Source organism: Leptonotus elevatus, chromosome 1, assembly GCF_054856555.1.
Source record: "Leptonotus elevatus isolate MCC_2025b chromosome 1, RoL_Lele_1.0, whole genome shotgun sequence".
NCBI classification, from domain to species: domain Eukaryota; kingdom Metazoa; phylum Chordata; class Actinopteri; order Syngnathiformes; family Syngnathidae; genus Leptonotus; species Leptonotus elevatus.
Window position 1 is genome coordinate 14,877,974 of NC_141239.1, and position 14,284 is coordinate 14,892,257.

Consider the following 14,284-nt stretch of genomic DNA (forward strand, 5'->3'; position numbering starts at 1 on the left):
TCATGTTTGAACAGCACTAAAATAAAATATTAAGGCTTAATGTTCCATTAATATAACATTCTTCCATGCTTAATGTGTGAATCCTAACCCTAAGTAAGACGTTTTGTTAAATATTTCCATAAAGAAATGTATGTTTAAAAATCGATTCGGCCACATATCGAATCAATTCGAGAATTACGCGTTGTAACATTGCGATATATTGCCGAATCAATTTTTTTCTAACACCCCTACCAAATAGTGTCTCATAAAATGCCAAAGGAAAATCAACCCATGCACATGTGAGCCTTTGCATCTTGCATAAGTAAACTATTGGGCAGTAAGTGTCTCGTGTGATGGTGGCTAAAGCTCATTGACATTTCTTACAATTTAAGACCCAAGAGCATGTGATCTTATTGGGAGCAAATGAGTTAACTTATTAACTCATTTGCTCCCCAAAACGTATACAAATACGTTAAATATTACCATGCTCCCAAAGACGCATGTATGTTTTTTTAATGGTTTTTTTTTAATGCTAGATCATACAGAAGGCTTTGATGCAGCCTCAGAACTGAAGAGAATGGTTGAAGCAATGGTAGTTATTACAAAAACGGAGAGTATAAGAGATCAACCATGGCCATGTTGCAAAAAGCTCTTTCCCCCAATGTTTGAAACAGATGTGTGAATAATGATGAAACTTAGCTATATTCTAATGCTAATTGCTGCAAAATGTAAACAAGATAGAAATACACTTTTATTCCTGATGAAAGAAGAGACTAATCTTTCTTATTGTGGGTTCCATGTTTTTATAGCAATAGAACACAATTTTTTGTGGGCCTTGCAAAATCAGTCAAAATCCAGTAAAACTGCCTGGAGCGAAGGGGGTTGCTTCAGTAAAAAATGGATGGGAGTGGATAAGTTAACGTCAGTGTTTGACTTTGATACCTTAATGAAGACTCTATTAACGTGCATCACAGCACTTTCAACTAAACACTTCCATTTTTCCAGAACATTCAGATTGAATTCTGCCATTTGACTTGAAGTCCCATTGAGAATTCCTTTGAAATTTCATTTGATTTAACCTTGCATAAATTATCATCTTATTTAGAGCAAAGGGAGTGTTGTTTCATGATTTCTAAAAGCTGCCAGGCTTTTCAAGGTGCACTGCCTGCAGCACGCCGCCCTTGTATAGAAAAAAAATCTGACTGTGAAGTGAGCTGCACTGTACGCGTTCTCCATGTCGACAATGTTGTGTTTGGGCAGGGTGTCAGCACCTGAGTCCCTCTTGCTGGCTTTGTGAGTGTGCATGTGAGCGTGCACGTGCTGCGAATGTGCACTTGAGCGCGCCTCTGGCACTTTTCCTCTGCTGCCTCGCTCTCATCTTCCTTCAACCAAACTTTAGATTTCCCCTCGGCCCGTCTGCTAATTGAAAGACCGATTCAAGCTCGGAGCTCTTTTTTGTTTTTGCTCAACATGTGGCGTGTGTGGGTGCATATCAAGGTGTGTGTCACTTGTGCGCAAGTAATTGTGTATTAGCTGCTTGTGCATTCATGTATTCAGGTTCAAGGCACCATGGCGGCTTGTCCGCACTTCAGCTACTGGGCCGCAGGCTATCTCGTGTCTGAACCCCCCCCCCCCTCCCAAATACAAAAACTAAAACCCCGCCTTCCCACATATGAAAATGGTACCTGAGAGATCCTCTTGTCACAGATTACGTTGACAAATTGTAACATTTTCAATTTAACTTACACAAATGTGTGTCAACATGTCATAATTGTGATGCCTTGAGATTTGAGCGACCAACACGTTTTTTTGAGGCAGGATCTGTTGTATGGCTGATTTAGTTGCAGTTGGACAGATAGTGAACAATTTAGTTCAAAGTTTATTGCTACTCCCAATTGACATTTCCTCACAGCAACATCAAATTTGGTCATTGACGCCTAAATCCCTCCCCAAGTTGAGGAGGGAACAAAATAGAGAAGCGGCAATCAAACAGGCCAGTGTCATTTAGCCAAATGAAAGATTGTAAAAAATAAGTCTTAAGGCGAAACAGAAATGGTGGAACAACATGTAGAAAGATGACAATAATACTAACAGGCTTATATTCTTTATCCTCTGTGAAGAATCTGTGATTAATGAGAAGCTTTTTATAGTACAATATTCCAGAGTGCCCTTTTTCTGTTTAAAACGACATTACAAACTAACAAAAAATTAGGAAGAGCATTCCCATTCATTTTAATGGGGAATTTGAGATACTTTTTGAGAGGCACAACTATATATTGTTTGATTTCCCCAGTGGGATTGTATTATGATAAAAAAACAAAAAAAAAACAGCAGCCAGACAAACAGGTTTAGACTTTTTTATTTTCTTCAAATATGCGCGAGTGCGTAATATGATGTGTGAAGGCTATTTGCACACGTGACACGCACTTGACATGTAGAATCAAATCATGTGTTATTTACCTTCCTGCCCATGGCTCGCCTCCCGAGGAGCCAATTTACAATTGTAAATGTTTGCATAAATCACACGCGTGACCGCATCCCCCCCCCCCACCCCAAATCCTCCATCCTTATTACATCTTCAATCCCAGCCAACTCAGAGCGGCCGCCTGACGTGATCCAGACCTTCCCGCCGCTTAATTATCCGTCTGAATATGCAACACGCTGCACTCCGGCTTGTCCGTGCTCCCTCATCGTAGCAAATCGCACCCCCAGCACACCAGCGACTCAAACCCGCCAGCCCCATCCCCACCGTCCCCTCCCCGCTATTACCTCGGCCGGCCAAATTCATTAACTACCTCATTTTAAGTCAAGAGCAACACACAGCGGCGCCTTGGAAAACCCTCAAACCTGTCTTTTGCACCACAATATTAGGAACACATTTCAGTATGATGCGGCGCACCACTTAAAGGATACAAGATATACAACGGTAAACACATTGTAAAATTTACATCTCTGACATTGTCACGCAAAATGGAAAATATATTAAATTGATTTTTTTCCCCTTTTGTTCCTTTGATATGATTGGCACATTACAATGACACATTCTGTTGCTTTAAAAAAAAAAGACCTATCTGTGTGTTTTGCATTTGCGTGTATTGCATTGGTAAATATATGTACCACTATCATATGGTATATATCATTTAAATTCACCACTGGTGTGTTGTTTCTGTAAATGTGTGTCAACTAAAGCTGCATTATTTAACATAATTCATATTCATGTGAGCCGGTGCAGGCATAAGAGTTGTCCTCTTGGGGATGCTATACTCCTGTTCCACACTATAGTATCTATGACTTAAAGTGTGTGTGGCTTTAAAAGGCACATTCTGGACTGGTGAATGATGCGGGACTCCGCTAATATGAGTGACAATTAAGCATTGCATTGAAGCAATGGAATTGAAAGCGCACATCAGATTGACTGAAAAAAAATTTGGTAATTGTAACTTTTAACATTATAGTTTACCATAAAACAATCATGAATTCTAACATCAATTATAAGTTTCTTAGTTTTTATTTATTTAATTTTTTTTTTATTATTTTATTAATCGCCCAGCTGTAGAATCAAAACATGCAAGTTATTCAATTAATCGTTTCATCCCTAGAATCCTACGACGGCGTATTAGGGCCATGTATTATTATTAATATTATTATTATTATTTTCACAGGAGTGGTAATATTCTGAGGGGAAAAAACTCGCAATTGCCACTTTAAATGTGCGAGCAAAAACTACACGTAGTCTAATGTGAGGATTCATTGGTGGTTAATGGGACACTGTTTATAAAATGAAAAGGAAGGATGCAGACGGATTCATTCTTAATTTTAACTTTACTCGTCATACACAACAGCTAGAGCGACAACACTTCCTGATCCCCTATCAGCTGACTAACACTAACCAATCAGATGCTAGCATACTTTAGGTAAATGTGAGTGAATGACAGAGCAGCAGATTTGACACATCAATTTAGCTACTTGTACAAAAAAAAAAAAAAATGTATGAACGTGTAAATAATAATTCTGGAAACATAAATGTACAAGTAAATATACATTTGAACAAATTAACTTAAATGCTTGATCCTCAGGGTGTGGACCTTCGCAAAGCGAGGGGTCATTGTCGCTGGCCGTACCCAACGCTTCAAAAAAGCGAATGCTTATCATCATATGGTTAATCTCTGCTAAAGTAATTACTAGCTCCTTATTTGGAAACCCGACCAAAAAGTATTGGCACAAATATCCGAGTAGTATGCTACGTGTATTTCTCGTTAGTTTCTGAGGGGTTTTTCTTGCAAATCTGCCACTTAATAAAATTGCAAATTTGCCAGTTAATAAACTGGAAAATGTACCACTTTATAAAGTCATAAATTTGCGTGCTTTTTCTGAAGTCGCAAATTTGCGAGAAAAAACTCGCAAATTTATGACTTTATAAAGTGGCTACGTTTTTTTTTCTCCGAATATTGCCCCCGCCCTCTAAAAAAATATAGATTTACACGTGGCCCTAATATGTCGCTGTATAATCCACATTATGGATTTGCCAATTTTAATGTCGTCAGTTTTTATTGACAAGATATTTCCTATATCCAATAAGCTGCAGTTGCATTGACGGATGTCCCCCACGAGATCCAATATGCTGCAGTTGCATTGGCAAACATCTGATTTACCTCGGGTGTTTTTCATCATAGGTGGTTGTTTACATAGTAGACATTATCGTAATAGATGGGCCATCCGATGACATTGCTTGCATTGACCAGGTATACCTGATCTGCAGTTGGATTGTCCCATATCAGATTTTTGGATTGTCCCATATCTGATTTACCGCGAATGTTTTTTTTCCTGATTCGCCATGGATGTGTTGTTTGCCCACTGGTGCATAGACAACACAATAGTAGCGAGTCACAGAGAGTCTTATCGCTTGTGACGCGGCACACACAACGATGCTAATCCTCATAGCTCCAGCTGTCGCCGTCTAGACGGTAAATGCAGCAAACCGCAGCCAATCAATACGGCCAATGATCCATTGGACACACACACACACACCATCCCGCAGAGTCCAGGAATGTGTGTTTATGGATAAGAGGAGTGCAAAATGGTCAATTTATCTGGTTAAAATTGGGCCTCATCACAAGTCCTGAGAGGAATGTCATCAGCTTGCTAGCAGGCTAATAAGAAGCCTGAACGCTCGCTGGCCTATTGGAAATCCATCCTCTTCCATCTTATGCCGCTAGCATTAGCATGCATACTGCTGTCTGTTCATTACTGTCGTGATGGAACGCTTGCTGGTGTGAGTGGAAACATTGCCGATTTGTTTTTAGAAACAACAAGAAAATTGCTTTTACCATGCGATGCAATTCAGTTTAAGGCACGATGCGAATTACTACAATTATGAGTCGATGCAATTCACTCCAATTACCATGCGTTATGATTCACTCCAACTGTTTTTATGTTGCTCAGTTTGATATAACTTACTCCAATTCCAATGTGATACGGTTCACTCAATTCTTGATTCACTCCATTTACAATAAGGTATCTCTCTAGTAACAATGCCATTTACTCCTTTTTACGATACGATTCACTTGATTTTGATGATTCACTCCACTTCTGAAATAGGTTTACTCCATTTACAATGCACATTCTACGATTTACTACATTTGCAATCAGATTTACGCCATTTACGATGCGATTCATTCCATTTATGATATAATTTACTGATATGTCCACTGCATTCAATATAATTCCCTCCATTTACGACACAAATCATTTCTCTTGATAGGATTAACTCCATTTATGATAAATAAGTTACTCTATTTACGACTTCTTGTACCTACAATTCACTCCATTTGTGATACGATTTACTCCAATTACGATACTATTTTATTCGTTTCGATTGTCTATTTTCGATAGGGATGCACCGAAATGAAAATGGTTGGCTGAAACCGGATATGAAAAATGCTTGGCCGAAACGCAGAAAAAAATGATGCCAATTTTTGCTATCATTGCATTTATTATAATTAATTAAAATTATAATATTATTATAAAATATTTATTTAGCACTGGCATTTTAACCAAGCACAATATAAATTGAAATGTGCCCACACCGCAGACATGTTGGCTAATGGTACATTAAACACCAAACGAGGGGTGAGCATTTTCTGGCGGTGCGATTGCACTTAAGAGTCAATGTAGTTCGCACAGGCGGGCACGGATGCGTGCAGCGGGACAAGGTGCGCCGCACTTAAAATCGGGACATTCACATATTCACCAACCTTTGAAAATAAATAAATACATTTGTTCGCACCAACTAATCGGGAACGGACTGCAAAGTCACACACGGCGTCCTGTACAGGTGTGTCGCCACCCGGAGATAGCGATAAGTGTTTCCGTGTTTAAAACTGTTGATAGCAATAGTGCTAGCATTAGCTTAAGTATTTAGCATGGCCACCGGACACTCATCCCCGCTGTTTAATTCAAACAGACGCTTCCACGTACAGTGGAACAGACGCCGAATATTCGGTGCATCACAAATTTTCTATATAATACAATTCATTCTATTTGCAATGCAATATGATTCAATCCAGCTCCAATTTATGATCCGCCATTTCCTCAAGTTACAATGATATAGACTCCCTTTACAATACAAGAGGAATCTACAATGTGTTTGTTTTGTTTGCTAGGAGGCACCAGGTGGTCCGCTGGGACCTCAGCAGAGCACCAATTCTTTGTCTCTGGACGAGCACGAGCGTCGTATCTCCCACTCCCTTTACGGCGCTCTGGAGGATCTGGATGACAACCTGATGCCCCGACAAGGCTTGATGCCACGCACAGTTGGTAAGACCTTGGCTCTTCTCAGTGTTTCCACCAAATAAAGCTGGCATTTTCAAGCAGTTACTGGGCCATTACTTCATCATATGTGGTCATATTGACTAACCAGATGTTGAAAAGCCTTGAGTGCTTAGAATGAGATACAACTCACTGGGGTTTGTTTCATTTTTATTTTTTTATCACCAGTCACTTGAAAACAAGTGCACTCTGTCTAGTTTTGTCCGTTAGATAATCTGGAAGATGGCAAAAAGCGCAATATTTCTGGCTCCATCTTTTTGGTACCTTAATACTACGCATGGTGCCAAAAAGTGCACTCTAGATCCTTCCGTAAGATACCCTGGGACACGGACGCCAGAAAATGCACACTGTCAAGCTTGGCGCACTGACAAACATGTGCCATGAAATTAAAATACAAAAAAAAGCATCAACAGAGCAAACTGTCAATGAAAGACGTCAAAGGGCAACCTTTGTTTTTGTTTCCCTCCTAGCGACTGCTCATCCGCGTAATATGTCAATTCTGTTTTCATGCAAATTGCCCGTCACTTGACACACGGTGAATGTAAACAACAACAAAATCTTCAGCTGCGGCTGACAGAAAGTGATAATAGGTGAGGTTAGCTCATGCTTGACAAATGAGCCCAGAGGACAAGATGGGGACCGCTGGGTTCACTGTCGCCATGGCAACAAGCGTAGACCACGTATAAAGGTGGAGCTAGATGTGTGTCTTCACAAGAATAAAATCACCTGTAGGCTCCTTTGGACCTTCAAAGTAAAAGTCCAGACGTCTTAAGCTGCAGGCTGCTGCTCGCTGTCTTCACACTCCTTCAGCTCTAAGACCTTTTTCTTTTTTTCCAGTGTTCACACTTCAAACTGCAAGTAGCCCAAAAAAAAAAAAAAAAAAAGGCTCCACAGCAGGCGTGAAAGGCCTGGACGCCTGATAAGGCTACCAAGACATTTTTATATTCCCAAGTCAGAGGAGAAAATGGAGGCAGGATTGCTTTTCCCCTCAAGACTAGAGCATTTTGTAGCAAAGACAAAGCCGCCAAAACATTAAAAAGGAATTACAAAGTCAGGTTTCATTCTCGTTTGAGATGGAAAAGCAGAATGTTTCTTCTTGGACTCAAAAGCTGTGACACAAAGTAGAACGTTAAATGGACTTTTCCTGTACGTTAAAAGCAACCCATTAAACTTTGTAATGCTGTGCACCTTTGTGGAAAGCTAAAAATGGTGACTGAGTGCCGACAGTTCTTTGAGTAGTAAGTTTGCGGAAGGTACCGCAAATGTTGAAGCACGATTACTGCTTTCCTGGCAGAAGCTGCAAACCAACTGAAAAGTTTTGCCTGAGGAGACAAACAAGAAAAAGGGAAGCTACCCAGATAAAAGGACAGTCAAGGATCAACATTGGCCCAGCTTTCACTCGCTGGCGTGAGCTAAAAAATGACGTAATGGGCTTGTCCTCATGGGAAATGTGGTCTTCCTTCAGACATAATATTACCACTTTTGTCCATATGGCGCCGCCATAATCAACATATACTGAAAGTTCCTTAGTGTTGCTTTAAGTAAATGGTTTTCTGAGGTTTTAAATTAATCTTTTATAGGCCATCAGATTTGTTTGTTTTTTAAACCTATACTGATACCGTTATGCTTCAAAATGCCGAAATATTGCCTGGCCGATAATCGATCTATCCCTACTTACCATCCTTCACTTAATATGCTGAAATAAAATATTAAGGCTTAATTTTCCATTAATACAACTTTCTTCCATGCTTAATGTGTGAATTCTAACCCTAAGTAAGACGTTTTGTTGAATATTTTTAATTAAAAAGTCGATGTTTAAAAATGTGTGAAAAAGTCGCATATCGAATCGATTCGAGAATTGCGCGCTGTAATATCGCGATGTATTGCGAATCGATTTTTTTCTAACCCCCTAGTAATTGGACTGAATCATATCTTAATTGGAGTGAATCGCATTGAAAATGTATTGAAGCGTATCGCATGGTAATTTGAATAAATCGAATAGCATCATAAATGCCGTAAACTGGAGGAAATCACATAATTGGAGTAAATCGCATCATGGTGTAAGTAGCATCGAAAGGGTGACTTGATAATATCATATCGTGGCTGAGTGAATCGTATTTTAATTGGAGTGAATTGTATTGCATCACGGGTGTGGCACGGTGGGAACAGGTTAGCACATCCGCCTCCCAGTGCAGAGGACGTGAGATCGAGTCCGGGCTTCGGCCTTCCTGGGTGGAGTTTGCATTTTCTCCCCGTGCTTGCGTGGGTTTTCTCCGGGTACTCCGATTTTCTCCCAACTTCCAAAGATATGCATGGCAGGTTAATTGAACACTCCAAATTGTCCATAGGTGTGAGTGTGGATGGTTGTTCGTCTCTGTGTGCCCTGTGATTGGCTGGCAACCATTTCAGGGTGCACCCCGCCTACTGGGATAGGCTCCAGCGACCCTTGTGACGACAAGCGGTTAAGAAAATGGATGGATGTATTGCATCATAATTTTAGTGAATCATACTTTTATTTTATTTATTTTTTTAATGAGTTTTCAAAATTGAGGTTTTGGATCAGCGCGGATATGTTCAATAGAAACACAAATTCAATAAATCGTAAAATCATTCATATTTGACTGTATTAAAAAAGTGGTTTGAGCAGACAAAACGGCAAACGTTTTCTTTACGTCGCCATACAGTGGCCTGGCATGCACATTACAGGATCTTCACTCGTTTTGCAGGTCTTTGTGGTGTCACTTTCACCGCATGAAACTTTTTATTGTTTTTACATGGTCGTGGTTATGCTTTTGACGCCACATTTCAGCTCACACTGCCTTTTAAAATCCGTAGACTGATGACAACTGTATGGCTAAGGTTTCTTAAAAATGCTAACAAAAGCAGCACCTGAGAGGTGATGAATAATATTTTTTGAGGAACAATAGCTGACATTTCACTGGAGGGAAAGGAGGTGGTGACAGGATGCTCTGAATAGAGCCGTAAAAAGGTGAGAGTGACATCTCTTCGTTGTGTTCCCGCTCTTTGCATAATTGGAAAGGAGCTTGTTGAATACATTTAGTCTTGCAGTTTAACCGAGCCATACACTTGACGTCAATTCTGAAGTACAGTTGATTTACCTTTCCCCATTGAAATGAATGGAAATGCTCTACTTTTGTTTTTATTGTTCTTTTTAAACATACTGTACACCAGTAACGTAATAAATTAAACAATTTGTACGTCAAGATTTTGTACATTCAGGGTCTTCTGCTACTACTTAGTTTCCAGGGGACAGAACATTACATACAGGCATACTACACATTGGTGTCCTGATGAAACAGAAGAAGACGGTTGCACGTAAGCTGCAATATCTGTCGTTCTTTGTAGGTGATAAAGAATATATGCCCATGAATATTGCTGTTGTATGCTTTGCCTGCATGAGTTGCTACTGTTTATGTTTAAATTAGGAATGTAACGATATCCAAACATCACGGTGTGATATTATCACGATATGAAGGTCACGATATGATAATTATCACGATATTGTGAGGATGGCGATATAAAAAAAGGTCCCAGTATTGTTAAAAAAAAACGTATACAAAAAAAAAATTGTTCCTTTGTACATAACAGCAATGCATATAAACAACGTACAATCTCTAATAACACTTAATATTGAGACACTTATTCACTCGCTTCACAAGCATATTACGTTCCCCTTCATCTGACCATTAGCGTGGATTTTAAACATAGAAAGGCCAAAACATGCCCTGTGCAAATTAAACTGCACTAAAAACTATAGCCACTAGAGGGTGCTAGAACTGCACAAATGGAAATCAACCAGACTTTTTTTCCCTTTTTTTTTTATACAGATGTGCTGCTTTTAATATCATGACACGACGACGACGATATTGTGGCAGTTTTAATATTGCGATATCACGATATTGCCGTTATCAATACATCCCTAGTTCAAATACAAATTGTTAAACATCTAGAACTACCACAATATTGATGCTAGCTTTGTCATATGGCATTTTGCATTTTCTGTTAGCATGAATCTTGCCAGTAAACTTAAAGCACAAGTGACCATAAAGAGCTTGAAGTCTGTTTTGTAATGAATTGCTCTCTATTTGCCCAACTGCTGCTTGTTGTTAAGTTCTCCATCTAGCACGCCTAACTTTAAGTGTTGCTTGTGACTCAGGACACGAAATCGGATGAGCAACACAGTTTGTGGCTCAACTGTATTTAACTTTGTATTTGCTATGTACAGTACAGTGGAAGCACGCTATTCACGGAGGATAGGGGCCAGATGCATTGAAAATAAAAAATATTGGAAAAAAATCAAATACAATTATTCAGAAAACACTGATAACATTCAATATGCATTTTCCACGAAACACGGAGGGAAAACTCATTTTAATTAATTATAGTTTTTATTTTAATAAGGTTGGGGGACAAAAAAGCAGTCTGGAGATCCACTGTATTTATTTATCTTTCTAGATTGTTGTGAGTGTAGCAGAAACATTTGATATGTTAAAAAATATATATATTTGAGTGAAAACTTGTGAAATTCCGCACATTATTAAAATTGTAAAATACAACTTGACCCCTGTCTCCACAAATATATGCATTATTCTTAAATTTATTGCTGCTCAATTTTGATGTGGATGTGTCTGCTGCGTTGCGACTGGAATTCCCCCAAGTAAGGGGCGGTCATTAAAACTCATTCACTGCCATTGACGCCTATAAACGTCAAAAATCTTTTAAACTATTTTTATTAGTTTAACATTTTTTTCCACTTTTGTTAACAAGAGTATGAAAACCTCATTTTTTTTTAAATCTTTAAAAAAAGAAAAAGAAAAGATTAATAAAAAATGTGGGGCGTAATTGTAATTAATCGCATGACTTCAATAGTTAACTCACGATTAATCAAAAATGTTATATCTGTTCTAAATGTACAATATTTTTTTTCTAGGTTTTCATACTTTTGTTAACAAAAGTGGGAAAAAATGTAAACTAATATAAATAGTTCAAATTATTTTTTTATGTCTATAGCCATCGATGGCAGTGAATGAGTTAATCGAGCGTTTAAAAAAAAAAAGTGTGACGTTAAAGGTGGTGTCTTTAGTTTTGTCCGTTTGTGTTTGTAAACCAATTCAAAACTGACTCCTCCCATGGCTCAACCCCCACTCTTCTCGTCAACATTGCGCCTGCCTTACGCGACACGCCCCTTGCTCTGTGATTGGCTGGAGGGGTAAACGTAGACTTTCCGCCCACAAACGTCCCTCTCATGGCAAAACACAACAAAATGGCAAAATACAGGCGGGTGGTGGTGGATGATGACAAAATCACACATTAACAAAAGCCCAGAGGTGTTGAGTGAAAACTAAAGACCTCAGCTTTAAAGGAACTTTAAATTAATTAACTCAAAATTAACGCACAAATTTTGAAAATATATTTCACTCCTTTATGATGTGGTACAAGAAGCAATGTGTTACAAAACCCCTCATCAATGTACGATTTTCCAATTTTACGTAAATATTTTTAGCGAGCAGTCATTATCCCCCAAACCCGTATTAGAACAAACAACAAACGTGAGGTTGGTGCATGAGGCGTCATGGTCCTAAAGCCCCCCTGCAACCCCCCACACATCTCATTTGCAAGTGGAGATAAACCACAAAGTATTGCACTGTGTGTATCAGTGAGGGGTTTTAAGGCCGGCTTTTCGGCGGGAGAGAGCGCAGACTTATTTTCTTTTCCTGCCTCAGTCGGCGGGGAAGTTTTTATCTTCATTTGCGGCGGAGGCGCAGCTTGAATTAATCACGCTGTTGTGACAACGGAACGCCGCTGTGCCCGATGACAAACTCTCTAAGCTGATTAGCCCGCATCACATCGCCTTGCCTTTACCCGCCATCCCCAATATGTTATTTGCTTTAAAACGTCACCCTCTGCTTTTTTTTTTGTTTTTTTATTCCTGGTCTTTTTTTGTGGGAGCTATTCTCTTGGTATCTGCAGAGTTTTGGGGTGAATTATAGCAGATTTTTTGTGAATTGTATCGTAAATGAATTAAATCAGAAGTGGAGTGAATCATGCCCTAATTGGAATGAATAATAATAATCTACCAGGATTAAACCGTATTGTATCACAATTTAAATACATTGTCGTGTAGTGTAATTGTATTTTATCATACAATGATTGTGAATCACAGTAGAATGTAGAGTAAATGTCAGTGTATCGATATTGAGGTGAATCGTTTCGGAATTGAACTGAATGGGACGGACAGAATTGTATTGCATCTTAATTGGAGTGAATCACATTGTCTCGTAATTTGAGTAGGCATATTTTGACCTGATTGGACTGTCATATCGCATGGCAGAGTGAATTGTTTTGGAATTAGAGTCAATCTTAATGTATCTATCGGGAATTATATTTGATTGTAATTGGTCTGAATAATATCCTAATTTGAGTGAGTCGCATTGTATCGTTATTTGAGTAAATAGTAATTTTATTTTAATTAGGGCTGCAAGCTTTTATTTTAATTGATTAATCTGTCAATTATTTGTGTGCATTTTGTAAACTGTCAAAGCACATTAATTATCAATAAATTAACTGTCCAATAGATCAATATCTCAAAACTAGAGCCTATTCAAAGAAACTGATGTCATTTTTGTATTCAGCAGCCCAATATTACCCAGAAACCAAAATATCTTTGGCACAAAACCCCCCCCCCAAAAGTAGCCAAATTGCTTTTGTGGAGGAAGACCGAAATCGAAAGAAAAATGTACTGTTTTTGGACCAATTCAAGTATAACAAGGTCCAAAATCGCTAAATTGATTATCAAAACTATTATTTTTAATAATCGATTAGTTACTGAGTAATCAGGTTAATCGTTTTAGCACTATTGTATTGCATCGTAATTACAGTGAATTGTATTCTAATTTGAATTGAATTGTAAGGTATTGTAATTAGACCGAATCATCTTTAGTGCAGAGAATCACATTTGATCATAATTGGTGTGAATCGCTTCCTTCGTATTATAATTGAGTGAAACTAATTGAATCGAAAATGAAGAGAATTCTTCCAGTAAGGAATCATGTTGTCTTGCTCACCCTTCTCAGTGTTCTAAATGAACATAAAGCATCCACACCTTTCCCAGTCCAGTGTCTTTTTTTTTTTTGTCTTCCTGAGTTCTGTGAGGTTTAGCAAGCAAACAGCATATCAGCAGCACTGTCTCTCCATTTAGACCACAGGTGTCAAACTCGAGGCTCGGGGGCCAGATCCAAAATGCAAAATATAATTGAATATAATAACAAATCATTTGTGTCAATATGCAATTGTGCAAGCATTTTTTGGGGTTTCCAATCCTTCCTTTAAAAATAAATTGAAAAACATTTTCACCCACACTTACTTACTGGCTATGGCTGGACACCATAAATATGATGTGGCCCGCAACAAAAATGAGTAATACCTCTTATTTGGACCAAATGTTAACGCTGAACTC

General features: G+C 38.6%; 1 protein-coding gene across 7 annotated transcripts in view; it reads left to right on the top strand.

The window, feature by feature from the left end:
- Positions 1–14,284, top strand: part of LOC147181003 (partitioning defective 3 homolog) — a 171,696-nt gene that overhangs the window by 113,786 nt on the left and 43,626 nt on the right. For all 7 annotated transcript variants that reach the window (XM_086076408.1, XM_086076433.1, XM_086076449.1 and 4 more), the window contains exon 15: positions 6,642–6,795. In XM_086076408.1, coding sequence (XP_085932534.1) covers positions 6,642–6,795 — 154 coding nt within the window. The remainder of the gene's footprint in view (positions 1–6,641; positions 6,796–14,284) is intronic.